Below are 18,380 nucleotides of genomic sequence, written 5' to 3' on the forward strand. Positions count from 1 at the left end.
TTGTGATGTCTCCCAATTTTTTTTGCCTTTTTACCCTTCTGTCCTTTAATGCCATCTCTTTCTCAATTATTTTCTCTCATTTTTTTTCTGAGCAGACTTACACGAAAAGGAACATAAATTAAATTTGCCAAATATCAAAAGAGAGGAACTTTTTATTTATTTATTTATATTTGAAACGGAATCTCAGTCTGTCTCCCAGGCTGGAGTGCAGTGATGCAATCTCAGCTCACTGCAACCTCTGCCTCCCAGTTCAAGAGATTCTCTGCCTCAGTCTCCCGAGTAGCTGGGATTACAGGTGCCCTCTACCACACTTAGCTAATTTTTGTATTTTTAGTGGAGACGGGTTTCTCCATGTTGGTCAGGCTGGTCTCGAACTCCTGACCTCAACCTATCCACCAGCCTTGGCCTCCCAAAGTGGTGGGATTACAGGCATGAGCCACTGCACCTGTACTTTTCATTTTATCATGTTATCTTGCTTCACTAAAATGTTCTCTTCAAAAGCGATGTGTAAATTAAATCATTGTTTATTAAATGTATTTAATACACTTGGTAAGTGGGCTTGCTGTTGTGTGGTATGTTTTTTTGTTGTTTTGGAGACAGGTTCTCACTCTGTTCCCCAAGCTAGAATGTAGTGGTGCAGTCATGGCTCACTGCAGCCTCGACTTCAAGTAATTCTCCCTCCTCGGCCTCCCAAAGTGCTGGCATTACAGGTGTGAGACACCATACCCCCGGCGACCTCCCAGGGTCAAGTGATTCTCCCCACTCAGCCTCCCAAAGTGCTGGGACTACAGGCGTGAGAAGCCATGCCCCTAGCCAATGGGGTTGCTTTTTTTTTTGTTTTTTTGTTTTTTAATTTCAAATACTAAATGGGCTTGCTTTTAAAGTATATCAACTGGGATGTATTTCTCATAGGAAAGAATGTCAATGCAAAATAAACAGAAATCAGAGCTGGTAATTAAAGATTTGTTAATTGTGGGGTAAAGAGTTACCACATTTTAACAAGTATATTTTATGTTTAAGTGTAGTATTTTTATTTTGCTTGCACAATTTTATGTTTTTATTTCATTATGAATTTCTTTGTTAGATTTCCTAAAAATTTGATCTCCCCCCCCTGCATATCCCTCAGGTTTATTAGTTTAGCATATATAAGTAGATTTTTCAGATTATATGTTTTTACATACCCACTCTGTCTTACTAGCAGCATTGGTATTGGATTCAGGTTAACAGTTGGGTTCATGAGACAAAATTAGCTTCCCCAGGCACTAAGGCTACTTACCCTTAAGAAAGGATATAGGACAGGAAACAGCATGGCTGGTACATCAGCAGCATAGAGGAGCTCTCATGATTTCCAGGCACAGCTTGCATATATCCCAAACATCTCACACTTGATAATGTACATGTTCCTTAGAAACACAACTGGGTAAGGAAGGATTACCTTAGTTCAGTGAAGCCATTACATCTACAGTCTGTTCAGATTTTATACCTTGTTCCCTTTCTCCAGTGCAGCAACATCTTATCAGTACTGGAAAAGCAATCTGGACAGTGAACCAGAAGTCCTTGAAGTTACAAGTAACTTCAGCCAGATTTTCATGTGTCTTGGGTTTAGTATATTCATATAAATTATCAGTTACAAATTTCAGGATGATTCAGGCACAGCAGCACACGTGCCTGTAGTCTTAGCTACTCAGGAGGCTGAGGGAAGGAGGATTACTTGAGCCCAGGAGTTTGAGGCCAGCCTGTGCAACACAGCAAGACCGCATCTTCATAAATATATAAGTAAATAAACAAGGCTAGGCATGGTAGCTCACACTTGTAATCCCAACACTTACAGAGGTTGAGGCAGGAGGATCCCTTGAGCACAGGAGTTTGAAACCAGCCTAGGCAACATAGGAAGAACTTGCCTCTACAAAAATAAAAGTAAAAAAATTAGCAGGGCATGGTGGCATACACCAGTGTTCCCAGTTACTCAGGAAGCTGAGACAGAAGTATCACTTGAGCCCGGAAGGTCAAGACTGTAGTGAGCTAAGATCTTCACTCTAGCCTGGGCAACAGAGCAAGACCCTGTCTCAAAAAAAAAAAAAAAAAAGACAAGGATAAATTTGCCAAATATCAAATCTTCAGATGTTCCTGAGGGTAAGGTGAGGCTAAAGGAAAGGTCACAAATCAGCTGTTAACCCTTTCAACTAAGGTTCTGTAACCAAACAGCCAACAGATAATCCAAAGATATATTTTCTTTGTTCTTCTTGACTTTTTATTATGGAAAATATTAATTTATACACAAGTGAATAAAATAGTATAACAAACACTTGTTCTTTACCTAGCTTTGGGAGTTTATTTATGGCCAAACTTGTTTTACCCATCACTAGCCACTTTTCCCTTTCCTATTACTTTGAAACAAATTCCAGGCATAGTATTTTATCAATAAATGTTATTTCTAAAAGATGATTCTTAAAAACAATACCATAATGATACATACGTACACATTCCTAAATATAAAATATCCTGACAGTGTTCAGATTGTAACTGTTTCATTAATGTTAATTAATTTTTTGTTGTGTGAATCAATCCAAATAAAGTTCAGACATTGAAATTGGTCTTATAAGTTGTGTTTTGTTTTTTAATAAATTCTCTTGCCATCTTGTTTTATGTTTCCTTGAAATGTATTTATCAAAAAAGGTAGATCATTTGTCATGCAGCGTTTTCTATAATTGAACACACTGGATTTTACTAATTGAATACTTACTATGTTATGTAATGTTGATCAGATGCAGTTGTGACTTGAAAAAATTCCTTTTAATGAAAACAGGAGTCACACAGGACTAGTTGTCTCAGTGTTCTGCAGCAGCCATGGGTTATCAGTGCCTCACAAGAAGTTGTAAAACAATGATTTTTGTTTGTTTGTTTTTGTTTTTTGAGACAGAGTCTCTCTCAATTTCTCTTTCATTTATGCCTGGAATGCTTCTGACAAAGAGCTATTTCCCTTCATCTATTTCATTAGCAAGTGGTACAGTTTGTACCAGAAAGGTCAGATAAATGCTTTATACTTTATGAGTATCACTATAAACTAATGGATTTCTATTATAATCTGATATATTTCAATTTATTGTAGTTCTCATCTATATATCAATATTGTCCCATCTTTGGCGCCGGTTAGCCTCTTCAAATCCAACATGATTTGAATGAGTATATCTTTAGATAGGTCAAGCTCCTCCTAGTTTGTAGTATCTTCTTCTAATTCTTGTTGTATTACACCTTCTAGCTTTACTTACTTATGTTAACTGAATGATCCTTTAAACTCTGAGTTTATTTACCCTTTTTAAAGTTACGGCTTCCTTAACTGAAATAAAATTTCAATTTAAAATGACTTTTTGTAGAGTCCCCAAAACATTCTGTTCATCATGGGCAATTGACTTCCCTCTGTTATCAGTCTCCTCTTGAGCTAGATTTCTTAATTATTAGAAGACTGCTCAGGCATTGAAATATAAGCCCATGCCAATGAAATCAATTTCTTACCTCTCCACGTTTCTGTAAAGCAGTTTTTCTGTTATTTCCCCGCACTAGTTCTGCCAATCTTGATAATAAGAGGGGAAGTGGAAAACTACAAGATTAGAACGTGGGACTCTTCATTGTTATTCTGTGCTTTTAGAAAACTTTCTTATTCAGATGTTTGTTAACATTAGTTTAGCATTTTAGACTCACCTATTTTTTAAAGTTCTTTGGATTAATACATACAACTTTGACCGATGAATTCTGGAGATCTGGACTCTAATCCTGAGTCTCGACTCCTTTCCTGTACTTTCCAGTTCACATAGCTGGATGATCTAAGTGCTAAATAACGGACTCAGTGAGAATCTGCAGAAAATTTAAATCTCCTTCCACAAAGTTCGTCTAAAAATTGTTGATCAAAACCTTTTTGTTTTTATTAAAGTTAAGAAAGAAGAAAAGAAAAGGCATAAATCATCATCATCTTCCTCCTCCTCATCTAGTGACTCAGATAGCTCAAGTGATTCTCAGTCCTCTTCTGATTCCTCTGATTCTGAAAGTGCTTCTGAAGAGAAATCAAAGAAAAGAAAAAAGAAACATAGGAAAAATTCCCGAAAACACAAGAAAGAAAAGAAGAAGCGAAAGAAAAGCAAGAAGAGGTCTTAATTTTACTTTTCTAATGCTAGCTTTATATTCTGATTCCATTTTTATAAATAAATCTGTTAGGATTTGGGGTCAGTTATATGAAACTGTTAAAATAGTGAGAAATATAGCATGGAGCATAAGACTTTTGATATTCTACAGTCTGTAGATTAAATTTTGGGTACGTTCATTTTCTTTTGAAACAAAACCTATCAGTTCATTTTTTTGTGTACTCAATTAAATGATGGTTTTGGTATTACAGATTTGTATGTTTTGTAGGAGGATTATGGGATTCATGAAAATTGCAGAAAACCACCAATTGTTTTTCCTATTTTCAGTAGCTCTTATGATAGCATAAGGGTAGAAAGCAGATAATATCCGTGTATTTTACCTTCTTTTCCATTTTGTTTGAAATGATCAGTGTTAGTACTAAAACTTGTCTTCATCTGCCTGTTGCCTCAAATGCAATTAATTTCCATACCCATGTTTTAAAGTATTTTAAATTTATCAGAGCGCGTTGCCCACATAGTTTCATATTTTTTATCCGTTTTGTAGGAAAATATTTTTTGAGAGTGTGATAATCGAAACATTTTGTTTTGTTTGTTTTTTGATTGGTTAGTTGGTTTGTCAGAGGAATAGAAGATTTTTCCCATGCGATCACATCTTTGGTAAGGACAGGATGTTTATATTATAGTGATATAAAGGAAAGAAATACCAACAATTGGATATTTGCGTAAGGACATAATAACCAACTGTAACTTGTTTTGTGTGTTTCTGTTTGTTAAGTGCATCTAGTGAGAGTGAAGCTGAAAATCTTGAAGCCCAACCCCAGTCTACTGTCCGTCCAGAAGAGATCCCTCCTATACCTGAAAATAGATTCCTAATGAGAAAAAGTCCTCCTAAAGCTGATGAGAAGGAAAGGAAAAACAGAGAGAGAGAGAGAGAAAGAGAGTGGTATGTGAATGTGTATATTTTGTCTTACATGGTTTACCATAGAACTTTTCTTCTTTTTATTTTTTATTTTTTTATTTATTTTTTTTTTTTTTTATGTTTTTTTTTTTTGAGGCGGAGTCTCCCTCTGTCGCCCAGGCTGGAGTGCAGTGGCCGGATCTCAGCTCACTGCAAGCTCCGCCTCCCGGGTTTACGCCATTCTCCTGCCTCAGCCTCCCGAGTAGCTGGGACTACAGGCGCCTGCCACCTCGCCCGGCTAGATTTTTGTATATTTTAGTAGAGACGGGGTTTCACCGTGTTAGCCAGGATGGTCTTGATTTCCTGACCTTGTGATCTGCCCATCTCGGCCTCCCAAAGTGCTGGGATTACAGGCTTGAGCCACCGCGCCCGGCCTTCTTCTTTTTAAAAAGTTTTTATTTATTTTAAACAAGATTTAATTGACCTTGTCCCAAGATTGAAATCTTTTTAATAAAATGTTCTTCTGCAAAGTTCTTTTTTGCCAACCACATAATTAGAAAGGTAAATTGACTTAAATTACAAGTAGATTGTGAAGTAGTTACACATAATAAACACTAATACAAAAAAGAGATGTTAAGCTGCATTCCAAACCAATAACAAGATACTGTTTAACCAGTAAAACAAGATAGTGTCTTATCATGTTATTTGTGTACATTAAACTTTTAAGCAAATAAGAACCTTGGTTTTTCAGTTAATCTAATAGGAAAAACTGCTGTTTTCCTTACTTGGTTTACAGTATTGTAATAAAAACTGATGTCATGTTCAAATCCTGAAAAAATTTTACTACGTAAATCTACATTATTAATATCTGTAATGCTAATTGTTCTTTATCAGTCATTTTAATAACTATGTCCAAAAGTAGAAAAGAATATTGAAATCTTTCTGTTAGTTATGATCAGAAATGCATTGTCATAATACAAATAATAACATTCTTGGCCAGGCATAGGGCTCACACCTGTAATCCCAGCACTTTGGGAGGCCAAGGTGGGCAGATCTCTTGAGCTCAGGATTTTGAGACAAGCCTGGGCAACGTGGCAAAACCCCACCTCCACTAAAACAAAAAATTAGCTGGGTATGGTGGTGCACGCCTGTAGTCCCAACTACTCAGGAGGCTGAGATGGGAAAATCACCTGAGCCCAGAAAGTTGAGGCTGCAGAGTGCAGTGATCATGCCACTGAGCTCCAGCCTGGGTGATGGGAGTGAGACACTGTCTTAAAAAAAAAAAAAAAAAAATTCTGAGTAATCTTTCTATACTTCAATCCTTTCTATACAATAAAAATATAAAAATAGGATGTAGTATTTGAAACTTTGTAATTTTGAGGAGTTGGATTGAGTTAATTTTTCTGCTAGTATTGGAAAGGATGTTTCCAAGGAAATAAAGATTAAAGAAAAAGTATTTGAACAACTTTTCACATATCACTTACATGGATGTTGGTAATGTGCTAATTAAATATTAACTGATGTACTATTTTTGGAAAACAAACAGCTTCCCTTTTTGGTATAAACCATGATATGAATGTTTGACTAATTCAGACCAGCTTGTCGTTGCTTAGTTCACATTACTTAACATTTCTGTATAGTTCTGTTGCAACTTTTAAAGGATAATAAGGTACTTTGGGATAAGATAATTTTAAAATTGTTCTCTCGACAGCATTAGCCCCTTCTGAGCTCTTCTACATTAATTTTTCTTAGCACTATCAAATTAGTTTCGTCTTAGTAATGAGTATATATAGCAGTATTTCTCAATAGGACATGATTGGCATTTCGAGGCAGGAAAGTTCTTCATGCTGACCACATTTCAAGGCCTTAGCATTTCTGCCTCCTGGGCCCTACTTACTAGTAGCACTCTCTGGTCATTCCATTTTGGCTTGATAACCACTGATTATACATTTGTCTTTTGTATCCATGGGGAATTGGTTTCAGGACCCCTTGCAGATACCAAACTATGTAGATGTTTAAGTCTCTTTTGAAAAATAACATAGTATTTGCATATAATCTAATATTCCCATATATTTTAAATCATCTCTAGATTACTTATAATATCTAGTGTGCTATGATAATCTATATAATAATATAGTGTAAATGCTATGTAAATACTTGCTTTACTATATTTGGGGGTTTTTTAATTTTTTTATTTTTTCAGTTGGGTTTTTTCCCCTTCAAATAGTTTTAATCCCTGGTTGGTTGAATCTTCAGATGTGGAACCTCCGGATACAGGGACGAACTGTATATAGAATTTTAAATTTGTTAATTTAAGATGAATAAAGCTGTATTCTACAGATTCTACAGGTTGTTTGTTTGTTTGTTTGTTTGAGACAGAGTCTCGCCCTGTCGCGCAGGCTGGAATGCAGTGGCATGATCTCGGCTCACTACAACCTCCGCCTCCCGGGTTTAAGCGATTCTCCTGCCTTGGTCTCCTGAGTAGCTGGGACTACAGGCGCGTGCCACCACGCCCAGCTAATTTTTTGTATTTTTAGTAGAGATGGCGTTTTACTGTGTTAGCCAGGATGATCTTGATATGCTGACCTCGTGATCCGTCCACCTTGGCCTCCCAAAGTGCTGGGATTATAGGCATGAGTCACTGTGCCTGGCCTAGATTCATTTTTATTAAAATCACACATCATGGGGCCGGGCATAGGGACTGACATCTGTAATCCCAGCATTTTGGGAGGCCTTGGCGGGTGGATTGCTTGAGCTCAGAGGTTCAAGCCTGGGCAACATGGTGAAACCCTGTCTCTACCAAAAATACAAAAAATTAGCCAGGCATGGTGGTGCATACCTGTAGTCCCAGCTACTTGTGAGACTCAAGTGGGAGGATAGCTTGGAACCAGGAAGACAGAGGTTGCAGTGAGTCAAGATCACACCACTACACCCCAACCTGGGTGACGGAGTAAGACCCCGTCTCAAAAGAAATAATAATAAAGGACTTTTTTTTTTTTTGAGACAGAGTCTTGCTCTGTTGCCAGGCTGGAGTGCAGTGGCGCAATCCCGACTCACTGCAACTCTGCCTCCTGGGTTCAAGCAATTCTCCTGCCTCAGCCTCCCGAGTAGCTGAGATTACAGGCACGTGCCACCACACCCGGATAATATTTGTATTTTTAGTAGAGACAGGGTTTCACTATGTTGGCCAGGATGGTCTCGATCTCTTGACCTTGTGATCCGCCCGCCTTGGCCTCCCAAAGTGCTGGGATTACAGGCGTGAGCCATCACGCCAGGCCAACAAAAGTTGTTTTTAAAATTGTGTTAACTTTCTCTTTGCTTTCTTCTAGTAATCCACCTAACTCCCAGCCTGCTTCATACCAGAGACGACTTTTAGTTACTAGATCTGGCAGGAAAATTAAAGGAAGAGGACCAAGGGTAGGTGATTCTTTCTCCCAGAGATCTTCACAATACTGCATTTGTCTTCCTTAAATAATTTTAGGGTGTTTCTTAAATATTAATGTGCAAGTAAGTAAAATTTAGGGGAGACGCAGACATTGAATTACATATTCTCTTTCTTAAACAGCTTCTGTATGTTGGTACTTCACAACAGAAAATCCATGATATATAAATAGATTTTACATTTACATGGTATAAAATGGGATCGAGGTCTTTCTTGTCTCCCTTGTTACTTTGCAATCACCGTATTTCTATTCTTGTTAAAAATAAATAAAACTTAACCTTATTCTTGTATTTTATTCTTTTTTTATTTACTAGAGTGTCCTCATCAGAATTTAAATATCTTCTGCTTTCAAAACTTTATAGAAACTTGGCTACACTTTTCTGTCTTATGTCTTCACTTCCTACTTATTCCTCAAGCATTTCAGTTGTCTTCCACTAGCACTGTTCTGATGAAAACAGCACTTGATGCATAATTAGCTCCATATCACAAAATCCAGTGGATCATTTTTAGCATTTTTAGTCTTCATCTTACTTGCTCCTTGTAATATTCTTTCCACATTTCTTTTTTTTTTTTTTTTTTTTTTTTTTGAGATGGAGGCTCACTCTGTTGCCCAGGCTGGAGTGCAGTGACGCGATCTTGGCTCATTGCAACCTCTACCTCCCAGGTTCTTTTTTTTTGTTTTGTTTTGTTTTCGAGACGGAGTCTCACTCTGTCATCAGCCCAGGCTGAGTGCAGTGGCCTGATCTCAGCTCACTGCAAGCTCCACCTCCCGGTTCACGCATTTGCCTAGCCTCCCGAGTAGCTGGGACTACAGGCGCCCCCACCTCGGCCTCGGCTAGTTTTTGTATTTTTTTAGTAGAGACGGGTTTCACCATGTTAGCTGGGATGGTCTCGATCTCCTGGACTCTGGATCCGCCTCCTCGGCCTCCTCCCAAAGTGCTGGGATTACAGGCTTCTGAGCCAATGCCAGTCACAACCTCCTGCAGGTTCAAGCAGTCCTCCTGCCTCAGCTCCCCCTAGCAGCTGGGATTACACCAGGCCCAGTTAATTTTTGTATTTTTAGTAGATACGGGGTTTCACCATGTTGGCCAGGCTGGTCTCAAACTCCTAACCTCAGGTGATCCACCTGCCTCGGCCTCCCAAAGTGCTGGGATTATAGGCGTGAGCCACTGTGCCCGGCCTCCACATTTCTTTTATCACATATTCTTTCTATCTCTCTAGCCAGTCTGTTGTACATTTCTAATGCTAGCTCATACTCCTTAAACTGACCTTTTTTTTGAGACAGGATCTCACTTTTACCCAGGCTGGAGTGCAGTGGTACAATCAAGGAACACTGCAGCCTCAACCTTGCAGTCTCAAGCAATCCTCCCACCTCAGCCTCCCAAGTAGCTGGGACTACAGGTGTGCAGCACCACATCTGGCTAATTTTTGTATTTTTTTGTAAAAATGGGGTTTCGCCATGTTGCCCAGACTGGTCTCGAACTCCTGAGCTCAAGCAATCTGCCTGTCTTAGCCTCCCAAAGTCCTAGAATTACAGGCATGAGCCACCGAGTCCAGCCATTTACCTGACCTTTAAATACTGTAGTACCTCAAGGTTCCCATTCAACTCTTCTCACACTGCATATACTCCTTGAGCAATTTCATGACTCCCATGGCTGGTAATTGTCAAATTTTTTCTGCATTTTTTAGCTCCAAAGACTCATTTGACTAATGAGTACCTCAAACTTGGCTTTTACAAAGTTGAGCACAAGCTCTTCCTCTTCAAATCTGAACCTTCTTTAGGTTACTGATTTTAGTGACTGGCTGGACCACCACCTGTGCAGTTCCTTCCCAAGAATAATCTGATTCTCCCCTTTCGGTTTATACCTTAACTATGCAAATAACTTAACTATGGTAAGATACATAGAGATATCTTACCCATCACCGAATACTGTCATTTCTGCCTCCTAAATACTCGGAAATTCATGTGTTTCAAGCTTTACCCCTGCCATGTTAATTCAACTCCATCATATTGTCTGAACTGTAAATTTTGATAGTTCTCAATTTTTTTTAATCTCAGTATCTCTTTCATGTTAAAAATTACTGAGGACCCAAAAGAACTTTTGTTGGTGTGGGTTATATCTATCAATATTTACTCTTTTAGGAATTAGAACTGAGAAATATTTAAAACATAAGAATATATAAGCACACGTTCCATTAGCTGTGAAAGTAATGATATCAAAACATGTAAACTGAATAACACTATTGTATGATAATGAAAGAATGAAAATGGAAAAGGCAAATGTTGTGATATTATTATGAAAATAGTTTTGACCCCTGAGCCTTTAAATCCCAGATCCCACTTTGAGATTCACTGTCTAATCTTTTTTTTAAATAGTAGCCAGAATTGTCATTTAAAAATGAAAGTCTGATTTTTGTGCTACTCCTTTACCATTGATCTTAGGATAAATCCAAAATTACTATGATGGCCTATGACACTTCACAAAACCTAGTCCTTGCTTACCTCATCAATGTTATCTAGTACTAGTTTCCCTTGTAATTTTTAGCTTTGGCCATATTTGGTCTGTCTTTTCTTCTTAACTCGGAAGCTTCCTGTCTCAGCATCTTTTCCCTTTTCCTTTTATACACATTCTATTGTAGCTGCATATATGTTTAACATAACTAATTATATGTTCATTCACATGCTCTCCAAGTCCTGTAGACTATAAGTTCCAGGAAAGCACACTCATATATCTTGGCTCACTAATGTTCTCTCAGTATGTAGTAGAGTGTTTGGTCATCCTAAGGGTTGAATAAGTGAACATCTACACATACACTCTATTTTCTCCACAATATGAGAAATGGTTGCTTTGAAACTTAAGTATATATAACATTTAGATTGAACTTGGCAACTTATAAGTTGCTCTAGCATTACTTGGATAGGACTCTTCCATGGAGAAGACGTGTATGGCTAGTGGCTAGAGTTTTTGTGATTAATGTTTCTTAACTTGGAATTTGCAACATGACAACTTAAGTTTCTCTGCCTCATTGATTTCCTACATGAAAATTGGGAAATTTTAGTAATTTTCAGGGCACAGAAATATCAGACGTTTTATTTTAACCTAGAAACATATGCTTTTTAGCTACTATTATAATGCTTTTTATGTATTTTTTAATTTTGTACCCCTTACTACCTCCTGACCCTCGAGCCCAGTACTTCCCTCTCTCCCAGCACTCATGTGAGTCCCTCTATACTTTTATACATTAATTTTTCCCCCTTTTAATTTTCTTTAGCGTTACCGAACTCCTTCCAGATCCAGATCAAGGGATCGTTTCAGACGTAGTGAGACTCCTCCACATTGGAGGCAAGAGATGCAGAGAGCTCAAAGAATGAGGGTATCAAGCGGTGAAAGATGGATCAAAGGGGATAAGTAAGATTTAACTATTATTTCAAATGTAATAAGTATTTGTTTTTACTATTATACATAAAGTTATTTTATTGTCATTTTAATTATTGCTGAATACCTTAAGAAGAGTAGAATATCATTTTAGCCAATAATACCTACAATTCTTTTTCTAATAACATTTCCCCAATCCTTTTTCTTATTTTTTAGGAGTGAGTTGAATGAAATAAAAGAAAATCAGAGAAGTCCAGTTAGAGTAAAAGAGAGAAAAATAACGGATCACAGGAATGTATCTGAGAGTCCAAACAGAAAAAATGAAAAGGAAAAGAAAGTTAAAGACCATAAATCTAACAGCAAAGAGAGAGACATCAGAAGAAATTCAGAAAAAGATGATAAATATAAAAACAAAGTGAAGAAAAGGGCCAAATCTAAAAGTAGGAGTAAGAGTAAAGAGAAATCAAAGAGTAAAGAAAGAGATTCAAAACATAATAGACATGAAGAAAAGAGGATGAGGTCACGGAGTAAAGGAAGGGATCATGAGAATGTTAAAGAAAAAGAAAAGCAGTCTGATTCTAAAGGAAAAGATCAGGAAAGGAGTAGAAGTAAAGAGAAGTCTAAACAGTTAGAATCAAAGAGTAATGAGCATGATCATAGTAAAAGTAAGGAAAAGGATAGACGTGCACAATCCAGGAGTAGAGAATGTGATATAACTAAAGGTAAACACAGTTATAATAGCAGAACAAGAGAACGAAGCAGAAGTAGGGACAGAAGCAGAAGAGTGCGATCAAGAACCCATGACAGAGATCGCAGCAGAAGCAAGGAGTACCATAGATACAGAGAACAGGAATACAGGAGAAGAGGACGGTCACGAAGCCGAGAGAGAAGAATGACACCAGGAAGATCAAGAAGTAAAGATAGGAGGAGAAGGAGGAGAGACTCACGGAGCTCAGAGAGAGAAGAAAGTCAAAGCAGAAACAAAGAAAAATACAGAAACCAAGAAAGTAAGAGCTCACACAGAAAAGAAAATTCTGAGAGTGAGAAAAGAATGTACTCTAAAAGTCGTGATCATAATAGCTCAAATAATAGCAGGGAAAAAAAGGCTGATAGAGATCAAAGTCCCTTCTCAAAAATAAAACAAAACAGTCAGGACAATGAATTAAAGTCCTCTACATTGAAAAATAAGGAGGATGAGAAGATCAGATCCTCAGTGGAAAAAGAAAACCAAAAATCAAAGGGTCAAGAAAATGACCATGTACATGAAAAAAATAAAAAATTTGATCATGAATCAAGCCCTGGAACAGATGAAGACAAAAGTGGATGAGTGAGTGATATAAACTTCCATTCTGTTTCGAATTTTAAGTTTGAGAGACTTGCTAATGAATCTCCTTTATGTTGTTTTCCTTTTCATTGTTTTTGGGTTGTTTTATGTTTGTCCTTTTTTTTTCTTAATGTGGATTTCATTGAGTTGATCTTTTGATAATCTGCAATGTGGATAATTTGTACTGCTAAAGTTTTAATAAACTTGAAATGAGAAAAACACTTTGGTGTAGTACTGTGTGCTGTGTTTAACTATTTTATGTATGCATTACTGTGTTGCAACAATTAGCCAATAGCATCCTAATTTGTTTAGTCAGCCATTTGGAATGGTTGCAATGCATTGTTACAAAAGCTTGTGTTTCTCATGATTAAAGTAACTTTAGAAGCCACTAGAAGACATCTTGTATAGATTTTCTGATTGCGTTAATAATAGAGGTTTGCAGCGGTTTCTTTTAATTACACAGAAGCAGGGTCCTAATAACCTGAGATCTTAAGTCATAACTTTTGATTTTATAGTAATTTGTGCTTTAAATAGATGTTTAGTTATTTATATTGCACTTCATACTCTATTCTTTATAGTTTGAGCCATAGCTTGTTTCCTATTAATGCTTTTCCTGTCTAGTTGTGTTTTACTTAACTGCCTATAAAAATCATAAGAGTAATTTTTTTCAGTTGATGTACTGATTGAGCTTGAGTTGCTGTTATACAGCATTTGACAGGAACTATACCTTGGAAAATCAGATTGTGATTCTCAATTCTGTGTTGCTTTTGGTTTGAAGAGTTTTGGGAACGTTTTAATTATTATTACCCTTCTCTAAAATTTAAAAAAAAGAAAAAAAGCGTTTCTCATTAAAACATACCATTTGCGCAGGTCCTTAAGCTATACAGATTCTAAAAATTGTTAGTATTGATGCATTACCTTCTAAGATTTCTCTTTTTTGGCCTCCAACCTATATAGAGTTGAGTGTTAACTCTGCATGGATTTTGTTTGTTTCTTTTAATTGAACTGCTCTAACTCTCATAGCTGTGAGTTCCAAGTGGCAAGAAAATGCATCTTTTCTATATATGTATCACGATAGGCTATAGCATGTTTATGACTCTGGTTTCTTTCTATTCAGGTGGTTTTATACCATTACTGTTAATGTTATTTTAACTTGGCATGTGTAACATTGCCATATAGAGTAGAGTAGAAAGTTGCAAATTTTGATAGTTTACAGAGTTAAACACTAAACATATCCAAAGTCCATTTAGAGTTTTGGGTGTTGTATTTTGCCATTTTTGTGATGTGTGGCCTTTTATTCTGTAATGTCATTTCTAAATAAAACATTGAACATCCAGCAAACGTAAAACCTGCCTCATTTGAAAGGAAATTTCAAAATTCCAATTAATAGTATTCTCTAGAGAGTTTTGTACTTTAATATTTGTCAGTGTAGTGTCAACTCTGTTACCAAGATAGCTTCTTGGTAAATCCGGTAGCTACTCAATGCTATTTGTACTGAATAAAGCAGTGCTTAACATGATACTTCCCATTATTGATTAATGCAATATTGATATATTTGGCGTTGTGGTAGCTGTTGCAGAATGAATAGTGTAATGACCATAAGATTGCTTGGGAAATTGTAATACAGATATCCACAATGAATTCTTTCCAAATTTTTTTTTTTTCTGATGATAAAAGTTGTAGATGTTTATTATAATCCAGGGTGATTGATTCCTTAGAGACTGACCACAAACCCACATTAGGGATAATTGAGTCTGAGTGCCCAAGCTATATAATGTTACTTATTTTAAGCAAGTTATTGTTTGTCCTAATTTCAGTTAACTGCATTTTAAAATTGTTGTTATAAACTATTTGAGCTTTAAGAAAGGTGTTATTTAAGAAAGGATTTCTAATAACAGTTAAGTCCATGCTAAGTAAAAATTCTTTTTTTTTTTTTTTTTTTTTTTTGAGACTGAGTCTGGCTCTGTCGCCCAGGCTGGAGTGCAGTGGCCGGATCTCAGCTCACTGCAAGCTCCGCCTCCCGGGTTTACGCCATTCTCCTGCCTCAGCCTCCGGAGTAGCTGGGACCACAGGCGCCCGCCACCTCGCCCGGCTAGTTTTTTGTATTTTTTAGTAGAGACGGGGTTTCACCGTGTTAGCCAGGATAGTCTCGATCTCCTGACCTTGTGATCCGCCCGTCTCAGCCTCCCAAAGTGCTGGGATTACAGGCTTGAGCCATCGCGCCCGGCTGTAAAAATTCTTATATGTTGTCTGATCCCAGAGCTTTATCTAAAAATTATACACAAGGATGTCCAAATCTTAGAGTTTCAAAAAGGAACCATAGGGAGAAAATTGTAGTAATTTCTATATGCAGTATTCTGTTTGGGTTATCAAAAGAGCAACTCCATGCTCCGCATTATTGATAGTCCTTATTTTAAAGTTTTATTAGCTCTCTTTACAGAGCAGATGTGAAGGAGTTGAGAGAAGGACAATCAACTAGATTTTATTTTTAGAATATAAACATTTTTTAAATGACTAAACAGCATTAACTGTACCTCAAGATCTGCGCATGCATCTGAATAGCACATGGCTCAAATGGTCCTTTCCTTTTGTTACATTTAGTAGTTGTGCCATCTTTAGTTTTTGCTTTGAACATTGTTTTCCTAAAAGTCAACTATTACTTTCCCATCAAGTTGGTTTTATAGTTACGTCTGAATTTATGGTTCATGTCAAAGTATCTTTGACTTAATATCCTTTTAAAAATATTTAAGCTGATGTATTTTTATTGCTCAGTTGGTGATAGCTGAGAAAACTTTTTCAATATGTAGAATTTTCATGGTTATTTTGTATGAATTATTTTTCTGGGTAAGCCATCTGCCACAGAAATTGACACTATGGTGAGATTAATGTTACTGAAATAAGCAGTAGAGAAGCTACTGGATTGCTTTAAAACATTCTTTAATTAAATTACTCTATAGTTGGTAAGTTCATAGAGCAATGTAGTTTTCTTTTAAGTTACTTAATTGAAGCCCTCAGAAGTTGCAAAGAATGTATCTGATAAATCTGCCTTTGCACAAGTGTGATGCTGATGCATGGACGGCTTTGCTGAATGGCCTTTGATATTTGTGCCTAGTGGAAGGTATGGAGCTAAACAATTAAAGATCTCTTCATTATGGATAGGCACACATTGGATCTCTGGTATTTTGGGTGTATTTTGGGTAGTGGTATTAACTTGACAATTCTAATTTATTTTAGTTAGTATATGTAGCAAGTTAGTATGTTTCTTAGTAGTTTATTGTACTTCATTCCAGTTAGTAATATAGTTTTCATCACATTAAACTTTTTATGCTAAATTTCTGTAGAAGCTTGTTGAGTTTGCCTTCACCAGAAGGTACTTTAAATACCTACCATATAGCTGATTTGTTATAAAGAAATAAAATGGGTATTCTTTTTCCTTTTGATTATGTTTACTGTAATTATTTCATTTTGGATTAATACATTTACAGTTGAATAAACTAAGGATTATAGGTTGATAAGCTGTTTATTGTGAAAAGATGTGTTTTGTTACAAATACTTGTTTTAAAAATTAATAAGCCCCAGGAAGTACAGCATTGACTGGCACAACTGCCCACAGTGGGCTTCCCAACTAACTGCCTTCAGTGGATTCAGGCAAGTGCAAAGTCTTTGGCCTGTTATGTGACGAAGAGGTATATATTAAAGGAAAAGAAAAATGACATGAATAAGAAAATTCCATCAATAAGGTTGAAGTAGGGAGTTGTTGAGGGGTTTGGTTTGTTTTAAAAGTTATGGGAAGGAGTGGTGGGGTGGATTTGTGTTTGACTTTTTTTCTTTAAGCAAATTCCGTATGTTACCAAAAGCACATGCTGTATATTTTCTTCCCCTTTTGTGTGTATATAGTATTTTGAAAGATAAATGAATTGGGTGTTTGTATGTGGGATGTACAAAATTGTGGCCGCTCTCTTTGTGGAAGGAAAAAACATAAATGAAGTTAATGCACTTCTTTTCCTAGCCCAAAAGTCACTGTGATTATATTTTTTTAATGAAATTTAGAAATAAAGCTGTTGTCTTCTCAATTGTAAAATTAGTTTCAAAATGCTGCTTCTCTTATCATTAGTCTAGTAATTGTTGAACTGTTTTCTGCAAACTGCATTTTACAAAATTTAAACTTGGAAGCTGTATTAACTTTTATAGTTAAACATTGTATTAAATAAACTATACTATAATAAACAGTTTGGTTTTGTATTTTTTAAATTGTGTTATCCCGCCTTTTAAAAATCAAAAGCTAAATAATGAAAATAAACCAATTAAAACATACTTTTCCTCTCAGAGATATACAGTTATTTACATTATGAAAAAACTGAACAAAGAGTTTTAACAATACTGAGCTTTAAGAATTTAGCCAGCAGGGACAATTTCCAGGTTTGAGAATAAGTTCTAATGTAAATATTTAATCATAATACTTAAGATTGTAGTGTGTCTTTTGTCCGAGCAAACTTTTAAGGTTAAGCTCAGAATTTGTATTACTGTCTACTAGAGTACTACCATTTGCTTCTTAAGTCCTCCGCATTTTTTTCAGCATTAGGATTACTGTAATAGATCCTGTGTCTATAACACAGTGGTAAAGTCATGTAAACATAAATGTTAATTGAATTCTGTAAAACAATTACCTAGTTTGGGGGTGTGTTTTTCTTAAGTTAGACATATTTAGGGAAAATGCACTTAGTTAACTTGAGAGTGAGTCATTGAAAATATATGCCTCGTTATACTGAATATTGACATTGAAAAAAAGGTATATATACCTGGGTGAAAACCTGAATATTCAGTAGTTTGTATGTATTAACAGGTGAATATTAAACTCTCAAAATCTGGAGTGTTCTTAAAAGCTTTATCCAAGAAAATGTATAAAATGTGAGTGCAACAAATGAACTGCAAATTGTGTATTAAAATACTTCAGGCATCAATTTGCTTTTTCTGTTTCCTTTTTTTTTTTTTTTTGGGACGGAGTCTTGCTCTGTCACCCAGGCTGGAGTGCAGTGGCGTGATCTCAGCTCATTCACTGCAAGCTCCGCCTCCCTGGATCACACCATTCTCCTGCCTTAGCCTCCTGAGTAGCTGGGACTACAGGCGCCCACCACCACGCCTGGCTAATTTTTTTTTTTTGTATTTTTAGTGGAGACAGGGTTTCACCGTGTTAGCCAGGATG

At 36.4% G+C, this 18,380-nt stretch overlaps 1 protein-coding gene across 3 annotated transcripts in view; it reads left to right on the forward strand.

Annotated features, from left to right (window-relative positions):
• The window catches only part of PPIG (peptidylprolyl isomerase G), a 57,233-nt gene extending 43,834 nt beyond the window's left edge, over positions 1-13,399 (forward strand). For 2 of the 3 annotated variants that reach the window (XM_009182402.4, XM_021923703.2), the window contains 5 exons: positions 3,929-4,142; positions 4,912-5,079; positions 8,364-8,451; positions 11,750-11,886; positions 12,070-13,399. In XM_009182402.4, the coding sequence (XP_009180666.1) occupies positions 3,929-4,142; positions 4,912-5,079; positions 8,364-8,451; positions 11,750-11,886; positions 12,070-13,180 (1,718 nt within the window). In that variant the 3' untranslated portion in view covers positions 13,181-13,399. The remainder of the gene's footprint in view (positions 1-3,928; positions 4,143-4,911; positions 5,080-8,363; positions 8,452-11,749; positions 11,887-12,069) is intronic. The other variant, XM_003907579.5, reaches the window with a different exon arrangement.
• The last annotated feature ends 4,981 nt before the right edge of the window (positions 13,400-18,380 follow it).

The sequence above is a fragment of the Papio anubis genome, chromosome 10, assembly GCF_008728515.1.
Source record: "Papio anubis isolate 15944 chromosome 10, Panubis1.0, whole genome shotgun sequence".
Taxonomy (NCBI): Eukaryota; Metazoa; Chordata; class Mammalia; order Primates; family Cercopithecidae; genus Papio; species Papio anubis.